A 15,483-nucleotide genomic window follows, 5' to 3' on the forward strand; every position below is an offset into this window, starting at 1 on the left:
TGGCTCCTCCCCCTGAGCAGAGCATCTCACAATGGGCTGATATCATTCTATGAGCTTTGCAATGGGTCCTTGAATGCCCATTAAACAGAGATAGCTCCTGGAGGGAGTTACCTATGAGTCATGCAGCAGGGCATTGATGGGCCATTAACAGAAGGTAGTCCGGAGGGAAGGGGCAAGGGAAACACTGCCCAGCCTAGTTTCAACAGCTCATGTAGATGGTGATAGAATACATACTTTGGGCACATCTTACATTGTAACCTAGGACAGAATTGAATTCACAATTGAATAATTTCAATGTAGAAAACATATTCTATAGATCACAGGACTGAAATTCAAATACAGGAGTTGGTTAAGTTTTTATGTGAACAATAGCTTTATAAAGAATCCTTATATATTACAGGCACTAAGTTCTGCAGCACTAACAATAGAGGGATATTAAACCTTCAGAACTGTCTTCTGGCAGTCTTCAGCCTTTTCATACTCTGCCTAGAATCTCCTTAACCGAAATGTCAAAAGCTGTCATGACGCTGTCAGCAAGATCATGAACCTCTAATCTTGTTTCACCCATTCCCCACTTATTTTTCTATCTTCACATAATACATCACACACAAAATACTCTTAATTCCCTCTTAAATACCCCATCTTCCCTCCTTCTGCCTCAGTACTCTTTATGCCTCCCTCTTGAAAAGACTTGCTAAAAATTAGATTTGCCATGAAACGGTCCCACTTTCTGTTCTGATATTCCTCAGCATCCCTTTTTCGCTTCTGCTTACTTTGTTCACCAGAACTCCTTTGTCCTTACCTTCCCCATAAGCACCACCACAACGTACACTTAAAACTGATTTTGTCACACCAGCTAAGACTGAAAAGTCCTGAAATCACAGTTTAGTACTGGAACTCTACCCAACTTTCTAAAACTTAGTAGCATATCAAATTTTAACAGCCTAGCTCTTGAGCACCCCCTAACACTTATTTGCACAGCTGTTTAACTCTTAAAAGATATGGGGTGAGCTGCACATTCAGCAGAACTACTAAAAACAGGAACATACAATGCAGCTGATTAAGCAGAGATAACCTGTTTTATTACATGCTTTTCAAAATCTCAACAAATCAGTTCTGTCAAACATTAAAAATGGGAATGTTTTAAATGAAGCAGAATGATGCATTAAATCACCTTTCATTTTTCAGTAAATTCTGAGGAGCTATGAGAGTTCGCATAACTTAATTAACGCTGGAGTCAATAACAAGTCGACATACTTGAGAGGCAAACATTGAGAACTGGGTTGATATTTCTGCTTGATGACTGTGTATTGCTTTTTCTTTAGAAAACCCACCACCCCAATCCTTACAGGAAGTACTTTGCTGCTTCCCGTTTAACCCTACAATTAGCTATGTTTCCATCAAATACACCATAATTTACACGACAGGCTCTCAAACGACACGCTCTCAATGGAGAAACTACTCCTGTTCTCGTCTTTAGGCAGATAAGAAAGGAATCTACTAATCTAACAGACGTCTATACAAAAGTGCTAAGTTAGCACACCACCGTGCAGGCAAATATAAATACGAGCAATTCCCTTAAACACGAGGTGCTCTTGTTCTGAATCAAGAATTTGCCTTGGAGCTCTTTTAGTCATTAAATTGGCAGCGGTCAAGAAACGGGGGAAGAAAGGTAAAGAAAGCGCGGAAGTAGGTCAGTTCCAACCCGCAGCTGGAATGGCCAGAAGCGAACGCTTTCCAACACCCCCGTGGGGCTCCTGCTTGCAAGATCCCGGCCAAGGCAGGTACATCCCCGACGCAAATCCGCAGCTGACAAACTCGCAGCTCCGCGGAGTCAGACGGAGCGACAGCCCCCGCAGCTCCGGTGCTGGCTCTCCTGACAGAACCCGGCCCCCAGCAAGTTTCCCCCGCCGTGAGTTCAGCCCAGGCGCAGGGACCCGCTCGGAACACGCGGGGCGGTGAGCGGAGAGCCCGGCTCAGCCCGCCGAGCCCCAGCTCCGGGCGGGACGTGCCCGCACGGCCCCGCGGCCAAACGTACCGAGGGATGCGGGGAGCCCGTAGCGGACCCCGGGAAGGGCTGCGCCCCGGAGAGGGCTGTTCCCCGAGCCGGGTGCGCCCCTCACCGCTCCGACCGCACCCCGCCGCCTCGCCTCGCCGCCCCCGGAGCAAGCCGAAGACGCAGCGCACGGCGCTGCCGGGACAGGGAGCGCTCTGGCGGCTCCGGCTCCCGTCCGGCCGCAAGTGCTCCGCATCCCCACGTCCCCACCGCCGCGGGGCGAGTGAGGCGAGGCTGTCCGGCCGCGGGGGCACGAGGACTGCCCGCCCGCCACCGGCTGGGCGGAAACCGCCGCTCCCCAAAGTTTCCCCGGGCACTCACTCACCGGCGGAGCTCATGGTGCTCCTCAGGCGCGGAGCCGCGGTTCCCCTCGTCCCTTACGCCACGGCCCCCCTGAGGGCCGCGGAGAAGGAGCCCATTGTTCCCCCGCGCCGCCACCCAGCCGGAGGAGCAGCCGGAGCAGGAGCAGCTCCCCCCGCTCGCCACCGCCGCATCCCACCCCGCGGCAGAGCCGGAGCGCCCTCAGACGCCGCCGGCCGGCGCCCCCTACTGGCCCCCCCTGCCGGGCCCTCGCCTCGCCCTGCCCCCGCTGCCTCCCCGCCCCGCCCCGCCCCCGCCCCATCAGCACCGCCCATAGGGCGCCCGAAAGCGGGTGTTCGCTATGCTTTCTGGGAGCTGTAGTTCTCCCCTGCGCCATGCAGAGCCCAGCGGGGCGGGGGGGGGGGCGGGGCCGGGCGGTCGGCGGCACAGCGGACTCGGTTTCCCAGCGTGCCCGCGGGAAGGGGGTGGCATGGCGGGCAAGGATGACACCGGAGTTCGACGAAGAAGTGGTATTTGAGGTGGGCGCGGGGCGGCTCGGCGCGGGCTGGGCCCGGGTATCTTCGCCCCTCGTTGCGCCGCGGACCCCGGCGGCGGCGTGCACCGGCGGGTCCGGGTGGACGCGGGGCGGGCGCGGTGGCCGGCCCGGGGCAGCGCCTGCCGCGGGCGGGCGGCGTCGGGCGGGACCGGCGAGAGCGGCGGGTCGGGGCGGTGCTCGGCGTGTCCCGCGCCCCGGAGCAGCCCGGGGCCAGCGGCGCGACCTCCGCGCAGGCCGCGGGCGGGACGGCTCAGCGGGGCCGGGCGATCCTTTGTGCGGCGGTGCCGCGCCGCCCGGCCCCGCTGTCGGGCGGCCGCGGTGGGAGATGTCGCCAGGCCCGTGGCGGCGGGGGTTCCCTGAGAGCCGCCCGTGGGCACCGCTCGGGCTGCGGAGCGGCGCCCGGTCAGCCAGGCTGAACTGCGGGGTCAGGGCGGGGGAGTAAATAGCTAAAAAATTTTGCTTCTGAATCGGTGTCACTCACGTAAAAGGTGTCTTTCAGCACGCACACAACTGTGCAGCGAGCACTGAAACTGCTTTATCTCCGTAGTATTCGTGTCATTATTGGATTAACATAAAACGTGTCTGATTATATCACGTCTTGCTAGAGCTACAATATCATCTTGGCCTCATTTAAATAACTGTGGCTAAATATATCAGCTGTTGCGGTTCGGTAACAAAATCGAGTCTGTTTGCAGCAGGTTAAGTGTAGTTGTATTGTAATGGAGGGCACACCTAGTTTTGCAGGTGTACAAAAGTGGTTATAGAGAAATGCTGTCTTTAAAAGGAATAATTGTTATAATAGCAATAAGGCTATTTAGTCCTCCAACCAGGATGCAAAACACTCCTTACATAAGCAATTATTTTTTTCTCAGCTGTGTAAGTAGTAGGGCTTTAGTGTTTGGTCCGTACCACAAAGTTTTGTGTTCATGCACAACCAACCTTGGATCCTAACAGTAAGATTTGTTGTTTATGTTGCTGCTATGTTAAATTGCTTCCTTTCGTACAATAAATCTGTGGTGAGAATTTATTTCACAGGTATAATGCCTGCTCTCTGCATTTCTGTCTTCAATAAAAGTGATACTTGTTTTACAGTTTCATATTTCTTCAGTTCTTGCAGCAACTACCATTTTGACTGAAAAAGTTCTGCTGTGTAGAGAGTAAAAGATCTCCTTGCATATGCTCTTCACTATTATCTTTTTGTTTTGGGAACAGACTTCCATCACTAATAAAGGCTCTTGGATACATTTACTGTACCAAGGGTGTGTGTGTATATCCGTACACACTTATATATATACTGGTATACTGAGTGACACTAACACATCTGTCATATATTACGGTACATCATAGTAAAATCAAAAAAACAACAATGGGACAAATACAGGCTGTTTGGGTTGCCTTGCTTTGGAAAGACAGGTGTCTGCTAAGGAAGGCAGGAGCCTCCCTTGAAGATGTAAACTCCCTCCTGCCAAATTCTTACAATTTTGAAATTAGAAGGCTCTCAGGCAAAGATATGGGAATAGGAATAACAATTCTTTACTAGGTGTAACAGTGTGACTTTTAGGAGTGAAGCCTCTTCCTAGGCCCCAGCCAGCCTCTCAGTGGAGAAGCTGCTTAGAACAACTCAGGCAGGCAGTCGAGCTCTCACATCCACATACGCAACGAGGCTAGCTCAGCAAAAGAGGGGCAAGAAGGCCCTTTGCATAAGATCAAGTTCGAGCAAGGTTTATTCCAGGTGCCGAAGGAAATCCAGTGCAAAAGAGGGCAATCGTGTCTTGCTCAGGCTTAAGTATGATTTACAGCATCCAATGACCTTGTGGCACAGGGGCAGAACTGAGGGCAGGTGAGGTCAGTGTCCTATAGGGAAGACAGGTCTGGTCACCGGGGTCCCACAACCAATGGATTAACAAGGAAAGAAGAAACCAGGAGAATTTGGGTAGAAGAGGGAGAAGAGGCAGGTGTAGAATGTAATGTAATCCTTCCAAGGCCAAAACCTGGGGGTTATTTCAATTGGCTTTGGGGGCTCTACAACTCCACAACAATAGAAAAATTAGAATAAAAATGCAGTAGAATCAAAAAAACCCACTGACAGAGTCAGAATATGACCTGACACCCTGTTGGTCAGAGTGTTTGGTAGCAGTCTAATTAGAATTGTGGCTGCAGTCTTCCTGGAGCGACAGATTTGTTTTGTTGAAGTAATGATCATGTAGAAAGGTGTGGTGGTACAGATGGGTCCAGTCTTCCTCTGGAAATGCAGTGGGAAACCGCCTGTCCTGGTGTTCTGACCCTCAGACTTTTATCCAGGTAGGAATGCTTGGCTCCTCCCCTTGGGTGGAGCATCTCACAATGCGATTATGTAATTTTACAAGTCATGTAGTGAGCCTTAATGGGCCATTAACAGAATATATCCCCCTGGAGGGACGATGGGTCATGGAAGAGGTAAAGAACACTTCTTCAACTGGTTTTAACAGATGATAATAGAATTCATATTTTTGGTTGCATCCTGCATTGCAACCCAAGACAGGTTGGCTGATTGGTTGGACTACAAAATTGGGTGGGCTGCCGACTCATAAAAATTGGTACTCTGACATACACACCAAAATTATCTTCAGGAGTACTCAGCAGGATTCATGCTATTCTAAAATGAAGGCTCCACAAGGAATTATGAGTATACTTCACACACATGAGCCAGAGATGACATTTGTCAAGGAGCCAAAAAGTATTGGCGTAGCTAATGCTACAACATATTGGTATTTTTAATTTTTGTTTTCTTGGGCCCCAAACTTTGCCCGTTAATTATTTCTTGTTTTTGGTAAGCAACTACATTTTTTATGTACCTCAGTAGATCACTTTCCATGTTCTTCAGCGATCACTGTTGCAAGAAGGCCTTTAGCATTTAGCCCTGAGTTGCTGTGAACAGCTGTTTTCTCTGTGCGTTTGGAGCTCCCTTCAGCAAGATATCAGTCGATGTTACAGAGAGTCGTGGTGTGCTAACAAATGCGTAATCAGGAAAGAAGTGGTCTTTCATGTGTCTCATACCCAAAAGGATGGGTAGGAGAGAGAAGCAAATGAGATATGCTTCATGTGTTCCATATGATGGTTATGCCCGGGTTATTTTTGCATGTCTCGTTGGGTCATAGATCTGTCCAGGTGGCCCTGAAGACATCAATAACAGGTGTCCACATTCATAATTTTGCAGCATCGAACAGATGATGGCCTGCTGATAAATATTCCTGAGCTTCCAAGGACCAATCATTTTTCTCACTATCCGAGTATCTTTTACATTAATTTATCTTTGAAAGCAAGGAAGCACAAACACTGCATTTCTGCTCTGGGAAAGCAGTGTTTTCCATCAAAAAATAAATGAAGATCATCATGATTGAACAATAGTGAATGATGGGCCGTTACTCTGTCCACTAAATGCTGCCATATTCTATCCATTTTATAAATTAATTCCTGCAGCAGCCAGCAATATTTATTCACTGACTGAATAGTCCCAGCACTTCAGTTCTTGCATTTCTTACAAGCAGTTGCTCTTCTAATTAAAATACTACAAACACAGTGGGGAGGAATAGAACTCAAGAAACACAGAGGTGCCTCTGATATGTTGGGCCTGGGCTTGTCTACTCAGCAATGTGACAAATTAAAAATTGTGGCAGTGTAGAGCAGATTGTACTAAACAATGGAGGAACAGTAGATAGTGTTCTTTATTAGTGTCTGTCTGAATTTAGTAGGGGAGATCATGAGGTAACAAACTGATGTTAAATTGCATAAGATGTGTTTTTATACAAAACCTGGAAGACCATCATGCTGCAGTTACAGTGTACCTAGGAATCCTTTGGATTTTTTTGACATTTTGTGTATTTGTATGAGACTGGAATTGTGTTAGTTTTTTTAATTGTTGTGTGGACAGTGTGATCTCCCTCTTGTTTTATTTTTATTTTTTAAATGTATAAATTAAAGAAGCTTCTCGTTCAAACTAGATAAATTTCTGCATCATTATACCAGTGGAGGGACTGTGTCAGAATTTTGATGATTTATAACTGCCATCTAATTTCTGACTGGAAATTTATTTATGGCCACTTCATACTGATTTGCACATCATCTAATATTTTCTGTTATCTTCTATAGTTCTTATCTGTCTCTTGAATTTACAGAATCACAGGAACATTTAGGTTGGAAAAGTCCTCTGAGATCAAGTCCAGCCTTTGATCACCACCTTATCAACTAGGACCATGGTCCAGTTGTTTCTCGAACACCTCCAGGTGTGGCTTGTCTCTCTCTTGGAGCCTCAGCTCTGTTTTTGCTCTGGCTAGCTCAAGAGACAAACCACAGCTAGAAGGATTTTTCCTCAGGGTCCCAAAACCGAGGAGTGGCCAGGAACCTTTCCCTTAGGAGAGAGAGAGCAAGACCTCGTTGATGGCAAAGGAAGGTCTGCACTTGATCCGAGGGTGAAACCAGGGCTTTATTCAGACTTTCTTCTGTGGGCCTGCCCCAGCCTGGGTCAGGAGCCCCTTCCCAGTCCCCCGAGCCAAGAGAGTTTGCCACATGTTGCCTTGGCTTATATCCAGGGAAGAGACTAAAGGCAGGGACAAGCCACCACCCAATCAGGGATAAGGTGGGAGTGGAATAGGGTTGGATTACATTCCAGGAAGGGAACAGTGTGGGAGATGGGCAGGGACAAATTTTGGGATAGTACATTTTCCAGGGGACAGGAGGGTGTGGAAGAAACCATTACAAAACCCAGTACCCAGAAAGGCGATATGAAACCAAATAATACACAGCAACATCCAGGGATCGTGACTCCACCACCTACACAGGCAGTAGTGTTTATGGACTCTTAAGAAATTTCTCCTGATGTCCAACCTGAACCTCTCCTCATGCAGCTTGAGGGTATGCCCTCTTGTCCTGTTGCTGATTTCCTTGGAGGAGAGGCTGACCCCCACCTGGCTACAGCCTCCTTTTGGGTCATTGTAGAGAGTGGTGAGGTCACCTCTGAGCCTCCTTTTCTGCAGGCTAAACATCCCCAGCTTCTCTGCCCTTCTCTGGATGTGCTCCAGCCCCTGAAAGTCTTTCTTATCGTGAGGGGCTCAGAACTGGACACAGTACTCAAGGGGTGGCCTCACCAGTGCCAAGTACAGGGGAAGAATTTACCTCTTCTAATGTGTTCATAGGAAGCAAACTTGTTCTGCCCTAAGCATTATGTTAGGCTGGATAAACCATTGTATCTTAGCTTCCTTTTATGAAACAGATTTTTCTGTTTGTGATTTTAAGTTTGGTTTGTTGGGGTTTTCACATCTTTTCAGTTCATCTTGTTGAATGCTACTCAGCATTCTTGCTAGGGTCTTACACAACTATTTTCACTTTTTTCTTCTGGGAATACTTTGTTTCTTGCATGCTAGAAACATGCAAGTGTTTTTAAGTCATCATACTCTTTGACTCAGATATAATATTGTAAGGTAACTGCTTGTATGTGTCCTTGATTTTATTAACAGCTTCCACATTATTGGAAAGTTTGCTTTTATTAGTCCCTCTGTGTAAAGTCTTGCTGTTCTCTGTTAATTTGCACACCATTATCAATACCCCCTTAAGGTCTTCCAGTTCTTTTTCTAATATGTTTCAATACTTGTCTGCATATGTGATGCTTCTTAGTGTTATCAGAAAATGTCATTAGCAAGGTTTTTGATGTAAGTTTAATTATGGCAAATATCAAAAATGTCTCAGAAATATTTCACTAGTTTACCAGTCATATGCATTAATTTAATTAACTGAGTTTTGAATGTAAATGAAGGAGTAAATCTGTGCGTTAGTGACTGGTATAAAGCAAACCGGCCTTGCTGTAGTATCAGTCCAGTCTGGTGGCCGGCGTGACGAGTGACTTCCTACCCAAAACTCCAGGTACAGAGTCGGCCGGCTTGTTACCTTGTCCTTCAGGGAAAGTAACATTTACTGCTTTTTCCTGCAGTTTTTCAAGTATTTTTCATCTCTGTCAGAAAGGAACTGATTAGTTTTTCACCTGCAGTTGCAGGTTTGCTTTTGAATGGGTAAACAGAGCTCTCAGTGACTTTCAGTGCTTTGTCTAGTATGCAATATCTTTTTCTAATGCTTTTCCATGATGGCAGTAATGTGCAACCACCTGCTGTACAATGCAAAGGAAAGAGCATTCCTGTGTCAGAGATACAGTGATGGGGAAATATACACAGGCTGTAAAACTTCCCAAACTCTTGAGTACACGTGAGTCCATGCAAAAAAGGTACATATAAAATCACAGAATATACTAAGTCGGAAAAGACCCAACTGGGTCATCGAGCCCAACTCCAGGCCCCGTGCAGGATACCCCAATAATCACATCATGGTCCTGAGAGCATTTTCCAAATCCTTCCTAAACTCAGACAGGCCTGATGCCGCGGCCGCCTTCCTGAGGAGCCTCCTACAGTACTCAGCCACCCCCAAGGTGAAAAATTCTGTCCTGATATCCAATCCAAACGTCCCCCGACCCAGCCCCATGCCACCCCCCCACCCCATGCCGAGTCCTGCCACTGGCCAAGATACTGTGCATCAAAAAATATCTGGGAATAGTAATAGATTAATGGCTTTAAAGTAGTTCCCAGAGCCTTCTTGTAAATCAGATGATACGGTAGTGCTGGAGAAACCAAAGTCTGTGCTGCTGTAGCAGTGAAAGCAGAATAGGAGATCTAAATGACTCTTTGGCTGCCTGGAAGTCATTGTCTGATATTAGCCCTGTCAGCAGCGCCTGGCTCCTTGTCAGTCGGCGCTCAAGAGGAGGTGGTTATCAGCCAGGAGAATATGACCAAGGCTTTTAAATACTTTTGCTTGTAAAGTCTTATTAATGGCTGAATATGAAATCAATGTGCAATAATTCTTTCAAGCAGCATCTTTTTAAAAGCCTTTAGCAATCTGTCATCCTCATCTCCCTCCTCCCTGTAGAAAGCCACATTAGTCAGGAGAAATCGTATCATCCTGGGAAGTTTCAGACTACATCTGCTGATGCTGTGAAGAAAATGCCACTGTGCAGGGGCACAGGTGCAGATACACTGACGGCTTCTTCTCATCCTCATCTTGGATCATCCTGGAGGGACAAGCAGAAAGAAACGGGGAGGTGGGCGAGATTCTGTCAGGTGCATGGGAGCAGTACCAAAGAGGAAAAAAATGGAATACACTCTTCCAGGAGACAAAGATCGCACTGTCTGTGAGTGTTAGCTCAACTTTTCCAGATCTGTTTTGAGAGAGGGGATGATTTCAATACTGGTAATTTGTTCTGAGTTTGGCCACGTGTTCGGCATACCTTAGCCTTTGCTGTCATTCTGGTAGAAATGTTTAATCTTTTGGAATTTTAAACTGATAATTTCTAATTTGTAGTTATTTTGGAGGTGGCTTAAGCTCCCACAGTGTTTTTGATATTGGAAACCTCAGCTTTGAACAACATCCATATTTTAAGAGGAGATCTTTAAGCCTCTTACTTTGTCCTATGTCATTAATACTACTTCCAAGGTTAATACTTTTCACTAGCTACTAAGTGGCAAATTGTAAAGAACATGGGTGAGGGAAGCCCCTGTTCTTTGTTGGAGCGATGGTGAGTCATTTACTTCATGATGCATCAGCAAAGATAATTGGGTGTGGTTTTGATTTTCAGCTGCTATTGTAACAAGGCTTCAGAAGCTAACAGTGTCTTTGTCTGATATGTGCTTGCAGAGGTTTTTCTCAGAATACGTACAAAATGCCTCAAATATTAAAGTGCTATATGTGTGCTTGGAGGGCTGTAATAGATTTAAGTATTCATGTATCAAAAGCAAACTTTTCTGAGGCAGGGGAATTATCTACTAATACAGCCTTTCCATCCATCATAGTAGTAGGCAATATTATGTTTGATTATCTTTTAGTGTTTGCCTTGATTTTTTAATTTTATTTTTAATTTTTCTGTCTTATAATTGCAAACACAATGCTTAGTCTTCAGTTTAGATTATGATTTTTCCTAACCCAAGTCAGTGCTCTATTAAAATAAGTAGTGGGGAAGTGTTAAGGACCCACAGTAATTTGGTGGACTGTTTTTTAACCCTGCAAAAAAAATCTTGGGTTTAGAATGAGTTTCAACCACTTTCAGCAATGAAAAAAGGGAGAAATGTAATTAAACATATGTATGTGAGTGAAATAATTTTTAGCAGTATGGATCTAAAATAAATATGCTCATCAAATTGTGAATGAGGAGGAAAGGATTTTCTTTCTTGATTCTCTTAACAGGACCTTAGATAAACTTATACTGTACTGTAAATGGTTGCAATTGAATGACTTTGCAGTATTACTGTAGCGAATTAGAAAAGTCATAAAAAGATAAGGGGTTTTTTCTTGTTGGTCTCTACTGAGTCCCTAGAAAACTCTGATTCTTCAAACTTCCAAAAACCATGTTCCTACTCCGTACATCAGCTGTTTCTGACTATCTCACTTCACTTGTTAACAAGTTTTTTTATATATAATCTGTAAAAAGATACATGGAAGAAGAATGGCTTTTAGTCTTCTGTCTGTTCTGGAACTGCTTAATTTTCAGCACTAATTTTGGACAATTGATATAATTTTTAAAAATGCCTTGCCCATAAATGTAATCCCTGTCTCCTATGTCTCAGAAAGTGACTTATAAGAAGCAGCAGCAACTTGGAGGAAACTTCAGAAATAAATACAGAATATTGCTGAAAAACCTTGTTTTAGTATCACTTACTTTAGGTATTATTTCCTATCAGTAACTAATAGCTTGATGGTAACATAATAATAAGCTTACGTATTTTTTTAATTTCTTGTCTACTTTGTGGATTATTCATTACCATGTCATTCTGCCAGAGACAACTAGAAATAAACAAACAAACCTGACTGTCAAACAGGACTAATACTAATGCTTCTAGCTATTATCTAAGTTGAGAGGGGTTGAGAGTAAAAATTCAAAAGTACTTGAAATAGATTCCTCTAGATTAATATGGTGTATTAATAGGAAGATGAGATTTTGTGTTTAAAATTCCCTTTTCGTCCCATCCACTGAAACAAATTTACTGTCCCTTCATCTCACATTAATATAAAAGCATTTTCACAAGTCTAATTTTTTTTTTAATTACCACCCATTACTGCTTGCAAGGATAACCTTTCTGGTGTATCCTGAATAAAGTGTAGCTTTATATCACATGCAGAAATGTAAAAGCTGTTGTGCTTTTTTTTTTTCCTTTTTAATGTTGGACTGTTGTAAAAATGGATGTATGAATTCTGGGGAAAAAAAAATTGGGAGGAAACAAGACAGAAGCGTCCTGTTTTCCCCAAGTAAATTTTTTTATATTATCATGATATTTGCAGGTGAAAGCAGCTGAGCCTAGCAGTGCTGATGAACAACAGCATGAGTTGAAATCAAGGAACTTTTCTCACAGTTAGAAATGCATGTTCAAGAGTATGTGCATGTCTGCGATCTTTTTTATGGGAAAGAAGGCTTTGGGGAGTGAGAGGTTTGGGTAAGGAACTAAGCTAAAAACTCGAAGCTATTATTCATGATACATAAGATATCTTATGAGATTTAATTGTTGCTTTTAGAACTTTATGACGATGAAACATACTTTGTAAACATTAAGTGTAGTACTTCTGTCTCTTGTACTGAAACACAGTATACAAAATAGGATATTTTAATGGTATCACATAGCAATTGTGTAGTTACATAATTATTAATTTTCTGATTCCTTGATAATATTGGAAATTCTGTATGAATGTTCACAAATAAAATGTACACTTCAACTTTTAAAATTTGCTTTAATGGATTTTCTCAACATTACTTACAACTCATGGGACATATTATCTATAGATTGGTGGAAACATCCTCCATTTTTTCCCCTTTTGATTACAGGCAACCGTGTGTTATACAGACCACACAGCTTTGCAAGTGACAGGCTTTTTAGGCAGTAGGAAATGAAATTAAATAAAATAAATAAACAAATAGTGTGGGTTTATGTTAGCATAGACTAATGTATGTATGCCATCTGTGGTATTTCTAATAGGAGTGTATTCTTCAGGTTTTTCTAAGCAAAATGTGAAGCTGCCTGTGCTACACAAGAGACCTCACTCTTAATGGAAGATTTTTGTGATTAGTTTGTTAAGATTCCTAATAATTGAATTTCAGAAGGACCTCAACCCAATTCTCATTATTGCTTTCTTTACCCATATCTTGCATGCTGCTAATTGATTCAGAAAGGGGAACAATGGTGGTTTTACTTACATAAGGAATTTTAGTCACAGCATAGTTCTTGGTCATTGAAGTTTATAAAAATACAGGATTTTCCCAACATTCAAGTAAGTTCTGCTAATAATATTTTAGAAAGAATGGGATAGTCAAAGCATGGGGAGCCAAAGAAATCTGTTAGAGGAAGATTTTGTAGCCTGAATACTTTCTGAGAAACTGAAAGAGAAAACCCATTATCTGCTTAAAGGAATAACATTCACATGAAATTTTAATTAATTTTCATCTCCTAAGCTAATAGTCAGAAAACTGATTTCCAGTTCTGAACAGGGATAAAAAAGTGTAAGTTTACCCATTATGAGACCATGTAAAAGCCTTCTAAGAGTTAGTCGGAAGTGTGATAGTAAGGTACCCATATTCTACCACAGTTACAAGAACAAATAAAATTATTCTTCTTAGTTAGGGGCTGAAATTTCATGAACATTTGGAGAGATGGTGTATTTTTTACTGTTTCTGTAGAGTAGAAAACCTGCTAATTACAGTTAGATGGAAGGCTGTGATGTAACTAGGTAACCAGTAAAAGGGAAGAATTGGGCATTCTTACATCTATGCCATATTTCACTTACTAATGATACCTTTCAGGATTTTAGATAATTCAATTTTCAGTGGATAGTGTCTGTCTCTCTACCTCTCATTCTGCCTTTCTTCACCCATATTTGTGAGGAAATGGAACTCAACTAAACAGGAATAGACAAGTTTTCTTGATCAACTTTAAAAAAATTACCTCATCATGGACCCCAAAGAAAGGTGCACCCGGAGATAATAGTAGAAAAATACTCCTTAGTATTTTTGGATTATTTTGCCAGCTGTATGTATGTTGATGAGTGCCAATAAAGTACAAGAATAGTCATGTGTCTTATGATGGGTGCCCTTGCTCGTGGCAAGTATGGTCAAGATGATGGTCGGGTTTGCCAAGAGCTTAGATATGATTTCCTGGAAGTTCTTCCTGGAGTTAGCCTTATAACTATGATTTTTGAAGAAAACATTCTCTGTTCACCCACTGCTTTGTCTGTGTCTTCATCTACATGGGGGAAATTCCATGCTACCGTAAAAGTTCTGGTGTGGGGATGTTCTGGTTGTTCCAGGTGTGTAGGCAGTGAACAGCCTGGCTCTTTATGAAAGCCATTTTAAGAGGACAAGGTTATGTATCTCCATGCATATTCTCAGTTTTGTCCTGAAGTTATTAGGTGAATTCAACAATGTCTTAAATAGAACAAGTATTCTAGGTTACTACATTTTCTCTTCAATTTTAATGAAGGAATTCCAGTAAAATAGCATGTTCTACTGAGAGAGAAACAGCCGGTCCAGAACAGCACAGTTTAATTAGAGTTGGATGCATTTTGAAAAAGTCCTCAACCATGGAAGAAGGGTACTTGGAAAAAACACAAGATTGTGTCGTCACACTGGAAATATTCTCACAAGGAAATGAGTCATTAACGTATCCTAGTGTTTTGCACAATCATTGTCATTGTGGGTGAGGGGTGATTGTCTGTACCTGTGAGTTGGTAGGAATATTTAAGTTTCAGGTGGGTGACTGGATGCGGAATCTGTTGTGAGTAACTGAAACAGAGTAAACACAAATATGATTTTGCATGCTTTAAATAGATAAGAGGGATTAAAATAGCACTTTATGATAGGGTTAACAAAATTCCTAAAGGTAACAAATTAATTTGTTCTGCTGGTATGAATGATGGCTTCCAGGTTTTATTTCATGGCAGGCAGTCATTTGAGATTCGACTGTGTTGGTACATAGTCAGAGTTAGGTGGGCCCCTTCACAACTTGCACCAGCAAGTTAATGATAGTTGTTGTAACAGTTAGTGGTAGGTGTTCTGTTGGTCATTTCTGCAGACTTCCACAACTGTGCATCATTTACTGTGAAGTTTTTATTTTTTTTATACAGCATTTTGGTTGTTAGTGTATGAAATTAAGATGTTGGTGTTTTTTCTATGCAGTTGGCTAGAGTTTGCATACATTCATTAATAAATTTTTTCAGGAGTCAAAATTAATCCCTGTCTAACTAGGCTATGTCACACAAATTGCTGAGAGTTTCTCTTAAAAATGAAGTCTCTCTACGTATCCTGAGTAGAACTGGAGTTATTCTAGGTATTGTTTTCTTCAAATGTGTCCTAGACTGTGGCATATATATAGTTCTAAACTGAAAAATAAGAGTTAAGTAAATCTAGATACCTGGTGTTGATGGCAAGAAGAAATTTTGCAGATCTATATAGATAAATATTTAATCAGTCTAAATATCACTATACTCTGGTGATCAGATTCCATACTTTTTCTGTTTT

At 43.0% G+C, this 15,483-nt stretch overlaps 2 protein-coding genes across 4 annotated transcripts in view; one reads left to right on the forward strand and one right to left on the reverse strand.

Annotated features, from left to right (window-relative positions):
* Nucleotides 1-2,580, reverse strand: part of FGD6 (FYVE, RhoGEF and PH domain containing 6) — an 81,842-nt gene extending 79,262 nt beyond the window's left edge. The window contains exon 1 of the mRNA XM_040061531.2: nt 2,382-2,580. Within this exon, the coding sequence (XP_039917465.1) occupies nt 2,382-2,394 (13 nt within the window). The 5' untranslated portion in view covers nt 2,395-2,580. The remainder of the gene's footprint in view (nt 1-2,381) is intronic.
* Nucleotides 2,581-2,835: 255 nt separating this feature from the next.
* Nucleotides 2,836-15,483, forward strand: part of VEZT (vezatin, adherens junctions transmembrane protein) — a 52,347-nt gene continuing 39,699 nt past the window's right edge. For all 3 annotated transcript variants that reach the window (XM_040061162.1, XM_040061165.1, XM_040061166.1), the window contains exon 1: nt 2,836-2,895. In XM_040061162.1, coding sequence (XP_039917096.1) covers nt 2,860-2,895 — 36 coding nt within the window. In that variant the 5' untranslated portion in view covers nt 2,836-2,859. The remainder of the gene's footprint in view (nt 2,896-15,483) is intronic.

Source organism: Hirundo rustica, chromosome 4 (genome assembly GCF_015227805.2).
Source record: "Hirundo rustica isolate bHirRus1 chromosome 4, bHirRus1.pri.v3, whole genome shotgun sequence".
In the NCBI taxonomy this organism is placed as follows: Eukaryota; Metazoa; Chordata; class Aves; order Passeriformes; family Hirundinidae; genus Hirundo; species Hirundo rustica.